Raw genomic sequence first — 15,388 nt, 5'->3', positions numbered from 1 at the left:
AAGATAAAAATGAAAACTTCAAAGACATTTGATGCTTGTGGCCACTCGGAGCTATGTATTCATCCAACAAGTTTCTACTGAGTATCTACTATGCACTGTTGTCAGCACTGGGCATAAGCAGTGGACAAGGTATGGAATGTTGTTGCTCTCTTGGAGCTTATATTTTAGTGGAGGAAAAACAGAAAACAAGTCAACCAGATAATTTGAGAGAGTGACATCTGCTGTAAAGAAAACCAAGGGGAGCAACGTGACAGAGAGTGACTGGGAACCACAGGGAGGCCCCTCTGAGGAGGTGGCATTTGAGCTGAGACACAAAGGTCAAGAACAAGTTAAGCATGCCCCCGGGAAAGACTGATCCCAGTGGCAATACCAGGAGCAGAGAGGCGGAGGTGAGAATCAATGTGGCGCATTCAGGGAACAGCCAAAGGCGGTTGTGGCTGAAATGTGGTGGACCAGGGGGAGAGCCCAGGAGATGCAGAGGGAGGTGCAGAGGGGGAAGGAAGGCAGACCCAGACCTCGGCAGCAGGTCACGATGAGGAGCTTGACCTTTGTTCTCACTGCAGGGAGAGGTCATTAGCAGGTTGTAAGCAGGGGAATGGCTTAATAGACTTGACACCGTAAAAGCAATCACTCCAATTGCTATTTGGAGAATGTGTGAGGCAGGAGTAAAAGCAAGGAGGCTGGTTGGGAGGTTGTTGCCCTCGCACAGGTGAGAGATATTGGTGGCTCGGTCAGGATGGCAGATGCTCTGCTCCAGGCTGCAGCGTGAAACATGCTCTCTTTCCTCTCATGTACATAGTCAGGAAATATTCAAAGGCTGTACCACTGTCTGTGGGTTATAAATGTCTGCACTCATGGGGGTGCAGATGAAGATGCCATATCGGCGGGATCCAAAAGTGGCGTGGTTTAAACAAGGTGGAAGTTTACTTTTCTCTCACATGAGAGACGAGCAGTCCAGGACATGCTGAGAGGCTGACTTGAGCCAAACAAAATGGCAGGATGAGGGCATGTTGCCAACATGTGGCTTTCATCTCCAGGTACTAGACAGCTCCTCCAATTCTTACCTCTTTTCCAGTGGGACGACAGGACCCATCTTTCTTAGAGACATGAGCCCAAGTGGCACTTAGCTTCCATCTCATTGCCCAGAATTTAGTTACGTGTCCATGTCAAGCGGCAAGGGAGGCTGGGAAATGTCATCTCTAGCTGGGTTGCCCTGATAAAGCTCACACATTCTAGTATTAAATAAGGTAGAATACAGCCAAAGTGCCCATCAGTAGATGAATGGATAAAAAAACAGTGGGACATTTACACTATGGAATACTATGCAGCTGTAAAAAAGAGGGATCTTTTACCCTTTGGGACAGCATGGATGGACCTGGAAAATATTATGCTAAATGAAAAACAGCCAAACTGAGAAAGACAAATATCACATGGTATCACTTATTTGTGGAATCTAATAAACAAAATGAATTGACCAACAAAATAAAACCCAGAGCATGGAGGCATGGAACAGACTGACATACCTCAATGTGGAGTTGGGGGGATGAGAAGAGATTAAACCAAAGAACTTATATACTTACATGTATAGCCTATGGACATGGGCAATAGGGTAGTAAGGGCTGGGAGGAGGGGAGGAAGGAGAGGGATGGGAGATACCTGTAATACTATCAACAATAAAAATATATTTAATAAATAAAGGAAGAATGGATACTGGTGACAACTAAAAATCTGTCACCATTTTTCAATTTATCTGCATAGTTATCTGTTATGGACTGAATTGTGTCATCTCCAAAATTTATATGTTGAAGCCCTAACCTCCTGGTTCCTTAGAATCTATATTAATAAAAGGGTAATATGCTAATTAGACTGGATAGACTGGACGTCTTCTGAATGTCCTTACAGACAAAGCCACGGTGGCGGGGGCCAAGGCAGAGGCAGTTAGGGGTGATCAGGCTGGCAGGGGAGAGCAGTTAGGGGTGATCAGGCTGGCAGGGGAGCAGTTAGGGGCATCAAGCAGGCAGGCAGAGGTGGTTAGGGGCATCAGGCAGGCAGGCAGAGATGGTTAGGGGCAATCAGGCATGCAGGGGAACAGTTGGGGCAATCAGGCTCCCAGGGGAGAGCAGTTAGTGGCATCAGGCAGGCAGGCAGAGGTGGTTAGGGGTGATCAGGCAGGCAGGCAGAGGGGTTAGGGTAATATGCTAATTAGACTGGGCATCATTCCAGACATCCATCCAAACAAAGCCGGGGCTGGAGTGAAGCCCAGTTCCCAGGTGCCTGGTGGCGGCAGCTGGAGCAAAGTAGCCCGGGTCCTGGGTCCCGGGTTCCAGAGGGAAGCCAATGTTGGCAGCTGGGGGAAGGAAGGCTTACTCTTGCACAAATTTTCGTGCATCAGGCCTCTAGTATGACTATATTTGGAAATAGAGACTTTAAAGAGGTAATTAAGGTTAAGTGAGGTCATAAGGGTAGAACCCTTTCTGTTTAAAATGTCCCTTTTGTCAGCTTTGAAGCATTCTCCAAAATTCTAAAGCACCAAAATGTCCCATGCAATTAACAGTTACAAATAAATTTGGCTCTGAGTTTTTTTTGGCAAGCAGGTAAATCCATGTCTTCAGCCTCAGCAGCCTATGACTAAGGCTATAGTTCCCTTTATATACACAAACTACTGCATATCTGTGTAGCTAGGTCAAACATTTAACAAATGATTATTCAGATGCGATGAAAAAGGGTGCCTTTATTTTCCATAACCGGTATAATTTTTTTCAAGTTCTAAAGTTGAACAGGAAAACAAAGTTCACCCAGAAGGCAATGAGCATGCACAGGGCACCTCAAGGTCCACTGCATACTGTTATGAGGTTGACTCATTCTGTGTTGCCAGGAAGTTCTATAAACCCCTGCTCACACAGAATCCATTTGGCAGAGGCGAGGAGAGGAAAGATCCTTGAATGATGGAGCATTTACTCAAATGAGACTGTTTCGATTTGTAACACAATGGCTAAACCAGAGGAGACCGAGTTATCTGTCATCACAATCAGCAGGTTTGAGCACCATCTCAGCCCCCAGCCTATTCCCCAACTCAATTAAAACATGGCTGTTGTTAAGTCTTTCTATTCTTTTTTTAAATATATTTTTATTGATTTCAGAGAGGAAGGGAGAGGGAGAGAGAAACATCAATGATGAGAGAATCATTGATCAGCTGCCTCCTACACACACCCTACTGAAGATCAAGTCTGCAACCCTGGCATGTGCCCTGACTGGGAATCGAACCGTGACCTCCTGGCTCATAGGTTGACGCTCAACCACTGAGCCACGTCAGCCGGGCGTGAAGTCTTTCTTGAACATATAGAGATGATGCCAGCACCATCTGGACAATAAGTTAATACCAGGGTGTTCATCGGACCCATGTTTACGATGGTTTCTTACGTTAGGTTTCCTGGCCTATTTTATTTTTTATTTTTAAGTTTTCACGTCATTGTCCTCAGTGGTTAGTGTTAATTTCACATTAAAAGCAGCTCTAATGTTAGCCCAAAAAAGTCCATGTTTGCTCTTCTCCTTCGGCCATTCCAAATAAGTCCGTTGTGCCATGAGGGCCTTCAGCTTGTGATACTTGCTAGGAATGCTGTTTTGTGGAATGGGGTCCAGCAAGATCAGAATTAAGTTATCAGATCCTTCATGAAAGAGATTGTGGTGGGCAAAGTAGAGTTCATAATGGCACCACTCGCTCTGAACAAAGTTGGGGGACAAAACAAAGATGGACTTGTAACTTTTCTCAATACAGTTGATGATGTTTTCCACAATGCTCTTGCCAGGAACAAAGTTTCTCTCATGGAGACAAATCCGTATATCTTCTTTTTCTAGGCAAGGTACCAGTTCATTCTTCACCCAGGCTGAATCGTGTTCACTGTACGAAATGAAGGCATGGAACTGAAGAGTTCTTTGGAGTTCGTGTAAAGGTGTGTTTCTGGCCCTGTGCCGGGTCTGGGTCCACTGACACACCATCCTGAGATACCAGGGCAGGTCGAAATAGACACAGAGGGCAGTCACAGTGACAGCCAACACCAGCCCAGTGACCCCAATGGTGACAATCAGCAGAGCTGTGTTGCAGGATAATGGAGACACACGGAAGTCCTTCAGTAGGGTTCCCTTATAGCTTTCTGGATAGTCACACTTATAAGAGTCAGGCCAGCCCTCTACCACGTCACTGGAAACTTGGCCTATGCTTTGGATAAATTCTCTTAGCTCACATGTGCATTGGAATGGATTGTTTCCTGCGTTGATGGACCTGATCTTCTGGCAGCTCTGGAAGAAACGAGCTGATGGGTTGGAAATTGAATTATAGTCAGTGATCAGTACAGAGAGGCTGCTGAAGGAATCACATTCAGGAAGGTGGGCTAAAGAATTGGAAGCAACATTGAGTTCTTGCAAAGCTTCCAGACCGATGACATTTTCAGGGATACTTGTTATTCTATTACTGTGAAGGTCAAGAACCTTGAGCCTGGGAGGTAAACATCCAAAAACAGAGTCAGTGAGTATATTTGAAGACAAATTTAACACCTTTATACTCTCAGCCCAAGTGCAATTTCTGTTATGTCCATCATATTCCAAAGAATTCCCGCTCACATCCAGCATTTCCAAAGATGGCATATCCTTAGTCATGAGACCTACTTTGAAAAGGTCTTTTAATTTATTCTTTTGTAAGATCAGTGTCTCCAATCTAACTAAAGTGGTGCATTCTTGGAAAACACTATCTGTCAAAACATTCTGGGTGAAGTTTAAAAACTTAAATGTGCTTGTTGCTTGAGGACAAAGCATGTGTATAAAAGGTGTATCTGATATGGTTAACATCATAATGTTCATCTCAGAAAGCACAGTGTATAATACTGTCTGTGAAAAAAGAAAAACTCTGTTTGTAACATGTTCAATTTTCAACGCTTTCAATGATGTTTCAGAATACGTAAAATCTTCTTTACCAATCTTTTCAACTATTGTTAAATTGTAAATATTGAGATATTCTACAGGTTTGGGCCAAAGGAATTGAAAAACTCTAACCAAACATTTCCAAGTTGTTTCCACATGGTTGAGGGTAATATTTAGTAAGTTTGGACCTCTAGTTAGTTCTGATAAAAATGTAATTAAAATGTGACAGTTCTCATCCTTCAGTTTAATATTACTCAGTTGTAAACACCCTAAATTATTAACTGATATGTTTGCTTGGACAGAGAAGAAATTATTTGGGTGAAAAACGAGGTGAAGTGTTTTTGTATTCAGAATTTGAAGACTTTCTGTCTCATGTTCTTTCACATAATAACCTCCCAACTCCAGAAGGATGCCACTTAGGTGCAAGTGAGCAATCGGTAGCAGATCTAATGGTTGTAAATGTTTAGCACTTAATCCCAAGAAATTCAGTTGAGTCAAGTTGCCAAATTCCTCACAGATGGGCAGGGCACCGAAGTCATTGAATGAGAGGTCTAAATGCTTGAGGCTGGTGATAGCGTGGCAGGATATCTTCTGCAACTGATTGTGCGACAAATCCAAATATTCCAAATCCTGGTTGAACTTGAAAATACTCATATCGAGGTACTGGAGTCTATTATGGGAAAGCCTCAAAACTCTGAGCCCCGAAAGAAAGCTGATGTCGGAGAGGTGAAGCTCATATATGTCGTTTTGAGACATATCTAAGACTATGGTTTTGGGTGGCAGGTCTTTTGGAACATGAGTAAGGCCTTTGTTTGACTCATTTACTGCAAATTCACTTTCAGCAGAGAACTGGATTATGGTTCCAACTACTAAGGTTATCATGCAAACCAAGTGAAAGCTCCTGACCATGGGTTCTTTGTCCTTGGTCATGATGTTGAAGTGGTTATCCCCTGAAGGGCCTTCGCTGTTCTTCAGAGCATCTTGATATGCATCCAAATCCTAGAAATATAATATACATTAAGATATATAAAGAGTGGGTAATTGCTCTCAAACCTCTACTTACAGTCATAATTATTTCTTTATTCACCACCAGAGTCATCACGCTGCCTGACTCCCACAGGGCATCCTGTGAGCGGCAAGGCAGCTGAGATGGCCACAGGGCAGCCTCCTGTGCTATGCTGGAGTGCCCACAATCATGCTTGCCTGGAACCACCTCCAGGTACAAGTTAGAGGTACTCTTATTGGCTGGCGAAGGGCATTGAGATAGAACATATACTCCGCTCTTTCTGGTCACAGGAAATGTTTTAGTCACAGGACCTTATTTTTGACACAATTCCCATGAAAATGGACATGTGCTTTCCCAACTCACACTAGACCAGAAGCAACAAATTCAGAGAGATGGGATTCAGCACTGATCATCTGAAAACATCAAGTTCCTACAATTAACACACTGATGAAACAGGAAAATATAGATAAATATTAATAAGTAGTCAGAAGAAGTCATAGGCATGTCAGGCTAACGCTATTGTAAGAGATAACAATATAGACATTGAAGTTCATGACAATCACTGATTGAGATTACTTGGCTGAGGGGTGGAGGCAGATGCACGAGACCACAGACCCCATATTTGAGACCAGAACAAATGGTTGGAACTTTGAGGCTCACTGGAGCTCATTCAGGATCTGATCTGCGCGCACACACACACACACACACACACACACACACACACACATCTAGGAGTCCCTAGGGAACAAGAGCAGGCAACATTTCTTAAGTAGGGCCTTGTGTAGCTGGAATAATTGGAGCAGATTTTGACTAGTTAGTTATTCAGTTTCATTAACAGAAAGATCTGCTGTTTATCACCTGAGGGTATATTGGAAATAGTAAAATAGTTATGAGGTGAGTAGGGTTTCAATTAATCATTCTTTGGAAGAGTAAATACTCTTCCGGGTTGGGGACATTTCATTACAAAATGGCTTTTTTTTCTTTTAAATTATTTTTATTATAAAATTATTTAAATATGTACCAGTACAAACATTAAGCAAATGTGTATTGAGTGCTTGGGCACTGTTCTAGGCATTGGTGACAGACTATATTCCTGACATCTGGGAGTTTGTAATGTCGTGGAACTATAATTATAAGTGGACCAGGCCACTTCATTTCTTTCCTTTTCTATTTTTGACCAAATTATTTTTCCTTAATCCCTTTACCTTTTTCACCCAATTCCCTAACTTGCCTCCCCTCTGGCATCCATCAGCCTGTTCTCTGTTTCTGTGAGTCTGTTTCAGTTTTGTTTGTTCATTTATTTTGTTCTTTAGATTTCACATATAAGATCATATGGTATTTGTCTTTCTCTGACTGACTTATTTCACTTAGCAAAATACCTTCTAGGTCCATCCATGCTGTTGCAAACGGTTAAGATTTCATTTTTTTTATGCCCAAGTAGTGTGTGTGTGTGTGTGTGTGTGTGTGTGTGTGTGTGTGTGTGACAGCTTTTTTATCCACTTGTCTGTTGATGGGCACTTGGCTATTATAAACAACATTGCAATAAACATAGGAGTGCATATATTCTTTTGAATTAGTGTTTTGGATTTCTTTGGACATACACTGGAGGTGGTGGAATTGCTGCATCATAAGGCAGTTCCATTTTTAATTTTTTCAGGAAACTCCATAATGCTTTCCACAGTGACTGCACCAGTCTGCATTCTCACCAACAGTGCACAAGGGTTCCCTTTTCTCCACATCCTTGCCAGCACTTGTCATTTTTTGATTTATTGATGATATCCATTCTGACAGGTGTGATGTGACACCTCATTGTGATTTTAATTTGCATTTTTCTGATGCTTAGTGACATTGAGCATCTTATCATATATCTGTTGGCCCTCTAGATGTCCTCTTTGAAGAAATGTCTATTCAGATCCTCTGCCCACAAAATGGCACTTTTTAAAAAAAAGCTAATTATACTTTAATTTTTTTAAAAAATAGCATATGGTTAAAAGTCCCTCACCCCACTTCCCTTACAGCCTCTCCCAATTGACCACCAAAACACCCATGAAAACACAGAAACACTTGAAAACCCACCTTGCCACCTAAAACTAAGAAAGATGGAAAATTAATGGCAGGATCCAAAAGCATCTACATTCATGAAAAAGTAACTGAGGTGTATTAAGGAAAATCCAGTGTATTCAAGTTTTGTCTCAGGACAACAGAATCCATGACAAAAGGTATGAACACATTTTGTCCCTTTGTGTTTGTCTCTCATTCAAATACCAAGGATGAGTAACAACCAAGTAATTACTCAATGGTACTGATGTGAGTGGATTACAACACTGAGTTTTCCTTCTGCCAGCCACTATCCTCCACCTCTTCATCACACAATAATGAACCCTCTTAGGTAAAAGCTGGGCAAGAAGTACTCGTACTACTTCTAGTCAACATAATATACTGGGAGTCCTAGCCAGAGTAATTAGGCAATAAAAAGAAATAAAAATAAAAAAACATCCAAATTGGGAAGGAAGAAGTCAAATTATCCCTGTTTGCAGATGGTATGAACTTATATGTAGAGAATCCTAAAGACTCCACACAAAAAAACAAACTAACTAATAAACAAATTCAGTCAGATAGCAGGATACAAAACCAACCTACAAAATCAATTGTGTTTCTATACACTAAAAACAAACTACCTGGAAAAGAATTAAGCAAAATAATTCCATTTACAATTTCATCAAAAGAACAAAATACCTCAGGATAAATTTCACCAGGAAGGTGAAAGACCTTATACACTGAAAAGATAAGACATTGATGAAAGAAATTGAAGACACAAATAAATGAGAAGATATCCTGTATTCATGGATCAGAAGAAACAATATCGTTAAAATGTCCATACTACCCAAAGCTATCTATATAGGCAATGATATAGCTATCAAAATTTCAATGATATGTTTCACAGAAATAGGAAAAAAATTTAAAAATTCATATGGGACCACAAAAGACCCCAAATAGCCAAGCAATTCTGAGACAGAACAAAGCTGAAGACATCACACTCCCTGGTTTCAAACTATATTACAAAGTTTTAGTAATCAACACAGTATAATGTTCACATAAAAACAGACACACAGACCAATGGAACAGGATTGAGAGCCCAGAAAGAAATCCAGGCACAAACTAGTATTTGACAAAGGTGTAAAAAATACTTAATGGGGAAATGGCAGTCTCTTCAATAAATGGTGTTGGAAAAACTGTATATGTACATGCAAAAGAATGAAATTTGACCCGTATCTGATCCCACTCACAAAAATTTAATCCAAATAAATTAAAAACTTAACTTTTAAGAACTAAAACAAACAAACAAAAATAACTCCTAGAAGAAAACACAATGTTAGGTTCTTCTAGAAGAAAACCTGACATTGGTCTTGGCAATAATTTTTTGGATCTGTCAACAAAAGGGAAATTTTTTTAAGAAGTGGGGCTATATCAAACCAAAAGGCTTCTGCACAGCAAAAGAAACAGTCAACAACATGAAATGTCAACCTACACATTGGGAGAAAACATATATGAACCAAAATATCTGTTAAGAAGTTAATATCCAAAATATATAAGGAACTCATATAACCCAACAGCAAAAAAGTTAAAACAAAACAAATAATTTGATTTAAAAGTGGGCAGGAGACCTAACTAGACTTTTTTTTTTCAAAGAAAGCATACAAACTGCCTCCAACAAGTACATGAAAAGATGCTCAATATCACTAACCATCAAGGGAAATTCAAATTAAAACTGCAATGAGATATCACCTCACACCTGTGAGAAAGGCTGATATATATATTTTTTAAAAAACCCACAAGAGATAACAAGTGGTGGCAAGGATGTGGAGAGAGGGACCCCTTGAGCACTCTTGGTGGGAATGTACTAGTAAATTGGTGCAGCCACTATTGAAAACAGTAAAGAGTTTTCTGAAAAAAAAAAATTAAAATTAGAACCACCATATGATCCAGCAATTCCACTTCTTCCTTTCTCTCCCTCTTCCTTTCTCTCTGAAATCAACTTAAAAAAAAAAACCATATTAAAAAGAAAACCACATTTTGAATTAAAATTATGAGAGTCAACTGGCTGGTGTACACATGCTCCAGCCTCCTCCCCTTACCTAAATCCTCAAAATGATGAAAGAAAAAAAAAAAAAAGCACACACACATAAAATGAGAAGGAAAGTTCTTAGGGAAGTGAAACCAAGAGGAATCTATGAAATTCACAAGCAGATTGGACTATGTTAGACAGAATAATAGCTTCACAGTGATGTTCACTTCCTAATTCCAGAACTTGCGAATATGCTGTTACATGGAAAAAGGGAATTAGCATTCCAGCTGGAATTAAGGTTGCTAATCAGCCGATCTTAAAATAGGAAAAATATCCTGGATTATTTGGGCGGGCCCCATGTAATCACAAGAGTCCTTGCAAGTGGAAGAGAGAGGCAGAATGAAGAGCTCTCCTTTACTACTTACTGGCAGAAATGAAAAATTAGTATAACCTTTCTGAAGGGCAATTTGGTCACATATAATAAAATTTATTTAAAATATGCTTACCCTGCCCTGGCCAATGTGGTTCAGTTGGTTGGAGCATCATCCCTTATACTGAAAGGTTGTGGGTTCAATTCCCAGTCAGGACACATACATACCAAGGTGGTGGGTTGGATCCCTGGTCAGGGTGCGTACAGTAGGCAATCAGTCAATGTTTCTCTCTTTTTCTCCCTTCCCCCTCTCTAAAAAAATCAATGAACATGTCCTCAGATGAGGATTAAAAAAATTATATATCCTCTCTAATAAAATGGTAATATGCAAATTAACCATCACTCCACTACATAAGCCATGCCCACCAGCCAAGCCACACCCACCAGCCAATCAGGGCGAGTATGCAAATTAACCCCAATCCAAGATAGCTACAGCCACAGAGAGCAAGGTTTCCCAGGTAACAGAGCAAGCCAAGCTTTCCATAGCCATTGCAGGCCTAAGCCTCCACTCAAGCTACAAAGTTTCAATTATAGAAGGTAAACAAATTCAAACAAATGGCGGCCGAATGGAGCTTGAGAGAGCAGGCCAGGGTTGCCGCCGGCAACAGGGGAAGCAAAGTTTTCTGCACACCCTGGCCGGGCCCACCCACTTAAGGCTACAAAGTTTCAATTGTAGAAGGTGAAGTAACTGCCACAGAAATGGCTGCCGCCCCAGAAATGGCTGCCGCCCCAGGCTACAAAGTTTCAATTGTAGAAGGAAAATAAATTCCAGATACCAGGGCCTCCCTTTGGGTTGCCAGGGGGCGTGGCCGGCCTGCAAACCACCACAGGCCCCTCGCTCAGGCCGCCCCACACCCCAAGGGAACCCCCACCCTTATCTGTGACACCCTTCAGGGCAAACCGGCTGGCCCCACCCGTGCACCAGGCCTCTACCCTATCTAATAAAAGAGTAATATACAGATTGATCATCACTGCAACACACAATATAGCTGCCCCCATGTGGTCAAAGATCCTGCCGCCATGTGGACACAAGATGGCCACTACAAGATGGCTAGCAGGAGAGGGCAGTTGGGAGACACCAGGCCTGCAAGGGAGGGCAGTTGAGAGGGACCAGGCTTGCAAGGGAGGGCAGTTGGAGGTGATCAACCCTGCAGGAGAGGGCAGTTAGGGGTGACCAGGCTGGCAGAGGAGGGAAGTTGGGGGCAAACAGGCTGGCAGGGGAGCAGTTAAGCATCAACCAGGCTGGCAGCGGAGTGGTTAGGGGGTGATCAGGCTGGCAGGCAGAAGTGATTAGGGGCAATCAGGAAGGCAGGCAGGCAAGCAGTTGGGAGCCAGCAGTCCTGGATTGTGAGAGGGATGTCCGACTGCCTGTTTAGGCCCAATCCCACCAGGATCGGGCCTAAACGGGCAGTCGGACATCCCTCCAGGAGTCCCAGATTGGAGAGGGTACAGGCTGGGCTGAGGGACAACCCCCCGCCGTGCACGAATTTCGTGCACCGGGCTTCTAGTATATATATACACACATATACATATGTATATGTGTATATACACACACACACGTGTGTGTGTGTATCCTATATAATCAAGAGGTAATATGCAAATTGACTCTCACTCCATCATGCCATCACAAGATGGCTGCACCCACAGTGGAGATGGGGTTCCTGTAATGAGCCGTAATGAGCGATCAGCAGGGACCTGAGGCTGTGTGGTGCTGAGCTGGGGTGGGGGACCAGAGGCTGCACCCCCTGCCCAGCAGGGCTTGACAGGGGACCTGAGACTGCATCTCCCCGCCCAGCAGGACTCAACGGGGGTGGGGCCAGCCGGGTCTGGATCTTGCCTAATGGGGGTGGGGCCGGCCGGGTCTGGGTCTCGCGTGATTTCGAGGTGCACACGGGTGGGCAGGGACTTGACTCTGGGTCTCACGGCGCGCCCCAGACTCTGACAGGAGGAAGATTTTCATGTACATTTTACTAATTTTCTTTCATCTCTGATACTTCTATTATAGAGAAAGGGCAAATAGCAATATTAAAATATTTCCTTTAATTAATTCCCTTTTAATGTGTACAAATTTTGTGCACCGGGCCACTAGTGTGTGTGTGTGTGTGTGTGTGTGTGTGTGTGTGTGTGTGTGTGTGTATACAAAATTTGTGCATGTGGGGGGGGGGAGGGGGAGTCCCCTCAGCCCAGCCTGCACCCTCTCCAATCTGGGACATCCCTCTCACAATCCTGGAACACTGGTTCCTAATCGCTCACCTGCCTGCCTGCCTGGTTGCCCCTAACTTCCCCCCCGCTGCCAGCCTGATTGCCCCTCACTGCCTCTGCATGCCAACCTGATCGCTCCTAACTGCCCTCCCCCTGCCGGCCTGGTCACCCCTTACTGCCCCCTGCCAGCCTGGTTGTCCCCAACTCCCCCCCCCCCCCCCCCCCCGCCGGGCTGGTTGTCCCCAACTGCCCCCCTCTGCCAGCCTGGTCGCTCCTAACTGCACCCCCGCCAGCCTGGTCACCCCATGCAGCCTGATTGTTCAGTCGTTTGGTTGTCCTTCACTAACCCCCCTGCCAGACTGGTCGTAGGCAGCCATCTTGTGATGGCATGAGGGTTAATTTGCATGTTACCTCTTTATTATATATATATATACACACTCTTAGCTTAGCAATTCTAGTTATCAGAATTTTCTTCTAAAGGAATTATCAGAGATAGACATAAAAATATTATTATGAGGATGCTCATGACAATGAAAAGTTAAAAAAAATGATAATGCCTCATGTAGAAAACAGTTTAATCAATTATGGCACACTCATAACATGAATAACATGCTGTCTCAAATATTGCATTTTTGGGAAAAAATAATGTCTACAATATAATGTTAGGTGAATATAAGAATACAAAATTGTGTATGTGGTAGAACTCTAATTATGCAAAACACGAGGAAAACCTGACATATACACAAAGCCTAGGGGCAAAAAGAATGGGAAGAAATATATCAAATGCTAATAGTAGTTATCTCTGGATTTCTGAATCCTAGATAAAGTTAATTTTCTTTCCTATGCTTTTGTATATTTCCAAAATTTCTAATTTTGAACATCTTTTATAAATCACAAAAGGTTTGTCTTAAAATACAGCTAATGTAAAAATAGTTTATATTTAAAGAAACATGCTTATATTATTTGTATAAAGAAAGAACTCCTTCTGCATGATGCTCGATAATTGACATTTATGAATGAGAACCTACTTAGAAGTCCCTCTCTGGTGTCTGTGTTCAGGGGACTGAAACTTAGCCACGGTGTGATGAAGTTGATCAGCTACCCTTAGAGCAGCCTGCCCCCCAAAGGTAGTATTCCTTCAGGGGCCTTTATACCCTCAAGCAGTTCCCAGTGTATACACTTAACAAACCAGCCAGGAGCTTTTATATTTAAGAAAAAATAAAGGGGAGAAAAGGGGAGATGAGAGCAGATGATTACAGAGTTCACTTCTTTTTTTTCCAGGAAGTAAAAAGAGGTAGGAGGAAAGTTGTTGTTTTTTCTTTTTCTTTAATGCATCGAATGAAAAGAGAGAGGAAAAAGACAGATGGAAGAAGCTCTACTTCAAGAAAAACACCATAGTGGATAGGATCTATGAAAATGAAGACTACAAGAAAGGGGAGATAAGAAAAACATTGAGGTAAGAGTGATTCCATAATCGAGTCAACAAACGTTGCTTTATTTGTCAAAGTTTAGGTGGAGAGACGCAGAGAAAGGCCGCTTCCTTCGTTTAATAACTGTTTATTCAGAGTGTAGTATGTGCCAGGACTTTGCTGGGCGTTAGGTGCTGGGGAAAGAAAGATTACTAGCACCGGCATAATCCCTGCTTTCCAGATGCTTATAAATTAGTGACCAATACAAATAAGCAATTATAGAATCACGTGACAGGGGACATAAAACACTCATGCCTACTATAAAGATACATAATATGTAATAGGTGCCGTAGCAGTGGCATAAAGTACTATAAATGTTACTGTAGGAACTAGAGAAAGGCGAAAAGAGAAAAAGTAGTAGACAAAAGCAGAAGAAATAAATATCATCGGTTAGTTTTTCCCTTAACTATGACTACACGTGCTATTCTTGTACCTTTGGGAGATAGTCCTATCTTTACCTTTCTTGTCTATTTAAAAGGACATTTGCAACATTAAAAAAAAACACTTAAAATCATCTTGCAAAAATGTCAAAGAAACGTTACCTATTCTAGACAATCGTTAGCATTTTCTTGCTTGTTTGAAGTAATTATGCCATAATTTGAAAAAGCTACAAAAGCCTGCTTACTTACCCAGATTTCTTTCTCAGAAGAAAACAACGTCTAAAGGCGGAAAAATAAGTGCTTGACGAAGTGGAAGTCCTTAGTTTAAGTAAAGCAATACTGTACAAACAGTATTGTGCCATCTTTTGGGCCTTCCTGGAATTACTCTTACATGTGCATTTCCCTTTCAAGGGTCACTGTGCAAAGCATATGACTCAGCAGGCTTTTATGGGCTACACACTAAAATAGTCACCAAAATTTTAATTCATTTGAGCAAGAAGTTATGGCCATTTCAGTGTGAAGAAAACTGTTTTTGAGGTAATATTTATCTGTAAGAGCTGTAGCCTGAATATGAAATTGTCACCAGAGTGGAAAGTTATTGAACTTGGCCTGTTTTCTATTATCACTATACTTAACTTTTCCAAAGTAATTGCAACTATGGTTATCAAGCAGTTTTGGAGCACTATCTTAGCTGGATAAGATACTTTAAAATAAAATAAGCTTAAGTCCGAGATTTTTAAAAAAATCAATTTTCAAGAAAAGCTTAGTAGTTGATACAAAATTAGCAACACTTGAAGGAAATTGCATCCTGTTTCCCCACATTCTGACCAATATTTAATATTATTAGAGGCTTTAATTCTAGATCCTAGAATTATAAATAACACTGAGATCCTGCAGGGCTAATTAAATAACCCATTTTCT

At 41.8% G+C, this 15,388-nt stretch overlaps 1 protein-coding gene across 2 annotated transcripts; it reads right to left on the bottom strand.

The window, feature by feature from the left end:
• Window positions 1-2,758: 2,758 nt before the first annotated feature.
• TLR6 (toll like receptor 6) lies at window positions 2,759-14,832 on the bottom strand. 2 transcript variants are annotated; one of them, XM_079773844.1, is made up of 3 exons: window positions 14,717-14,796; window positions 10,493-10,604; window positions 2,759-5,913 (listed from the first exon to the last, which is right to left on the bottom strand). In XM_079773844.1, the coding sequence occupies exon 3, from the start codon at window positions 5,842-5,844 to the stop codon at window positions 3,454-3,456; it is 2,391 nt and encodes a 796-aa protein (XP_079629970.1). In that variant the 5' UTR covers window positions 5,845-5,913; window positions 10,493-10,604; window positions 14,717-14,796; the 3' UTR covers window positions 2,759-3,453. The 2 variants fall into 2 exon arrangements, with proteins under 2 accessions (XP_079629970.1, XP_079629971.1); XM_079773845.1 differs by lacking the exon at window positions 10,493-10,604 and having other exon boundaries at window positions 14,717-14,832.
• Between the last annotated feature and the right edge of the window lie 556 nt (window positions 14,833-15,388).

This window comes from Cnephaeus nilssonii (assembly GCF_951640355.1).
Source record: "Cnephaeus nilssonii genome assembly, chromosome: 1".
In the NCBI taxonomy this organism is placed as follows: domain Eukaryota; kingdom Metazoa; phylum Chordata; class Mammalia; order Chiroptera; family Vespertilionidae; genus Cnephaeus; species Cnephaeus nilssonii.
This window is presented reverse-complemented; position numbering and strand designations above follow the sequence as displayed.

What these genes read in the sequence shown, in the direction of transcription:
- TLR6 (XM_079773845.1), bottom strand. Translation starts at nt 5,844, where the DNA reads ATGACCAAGGACAAAGAACCCATGGTCAGGAGCTTTCACTTGGTTTGC.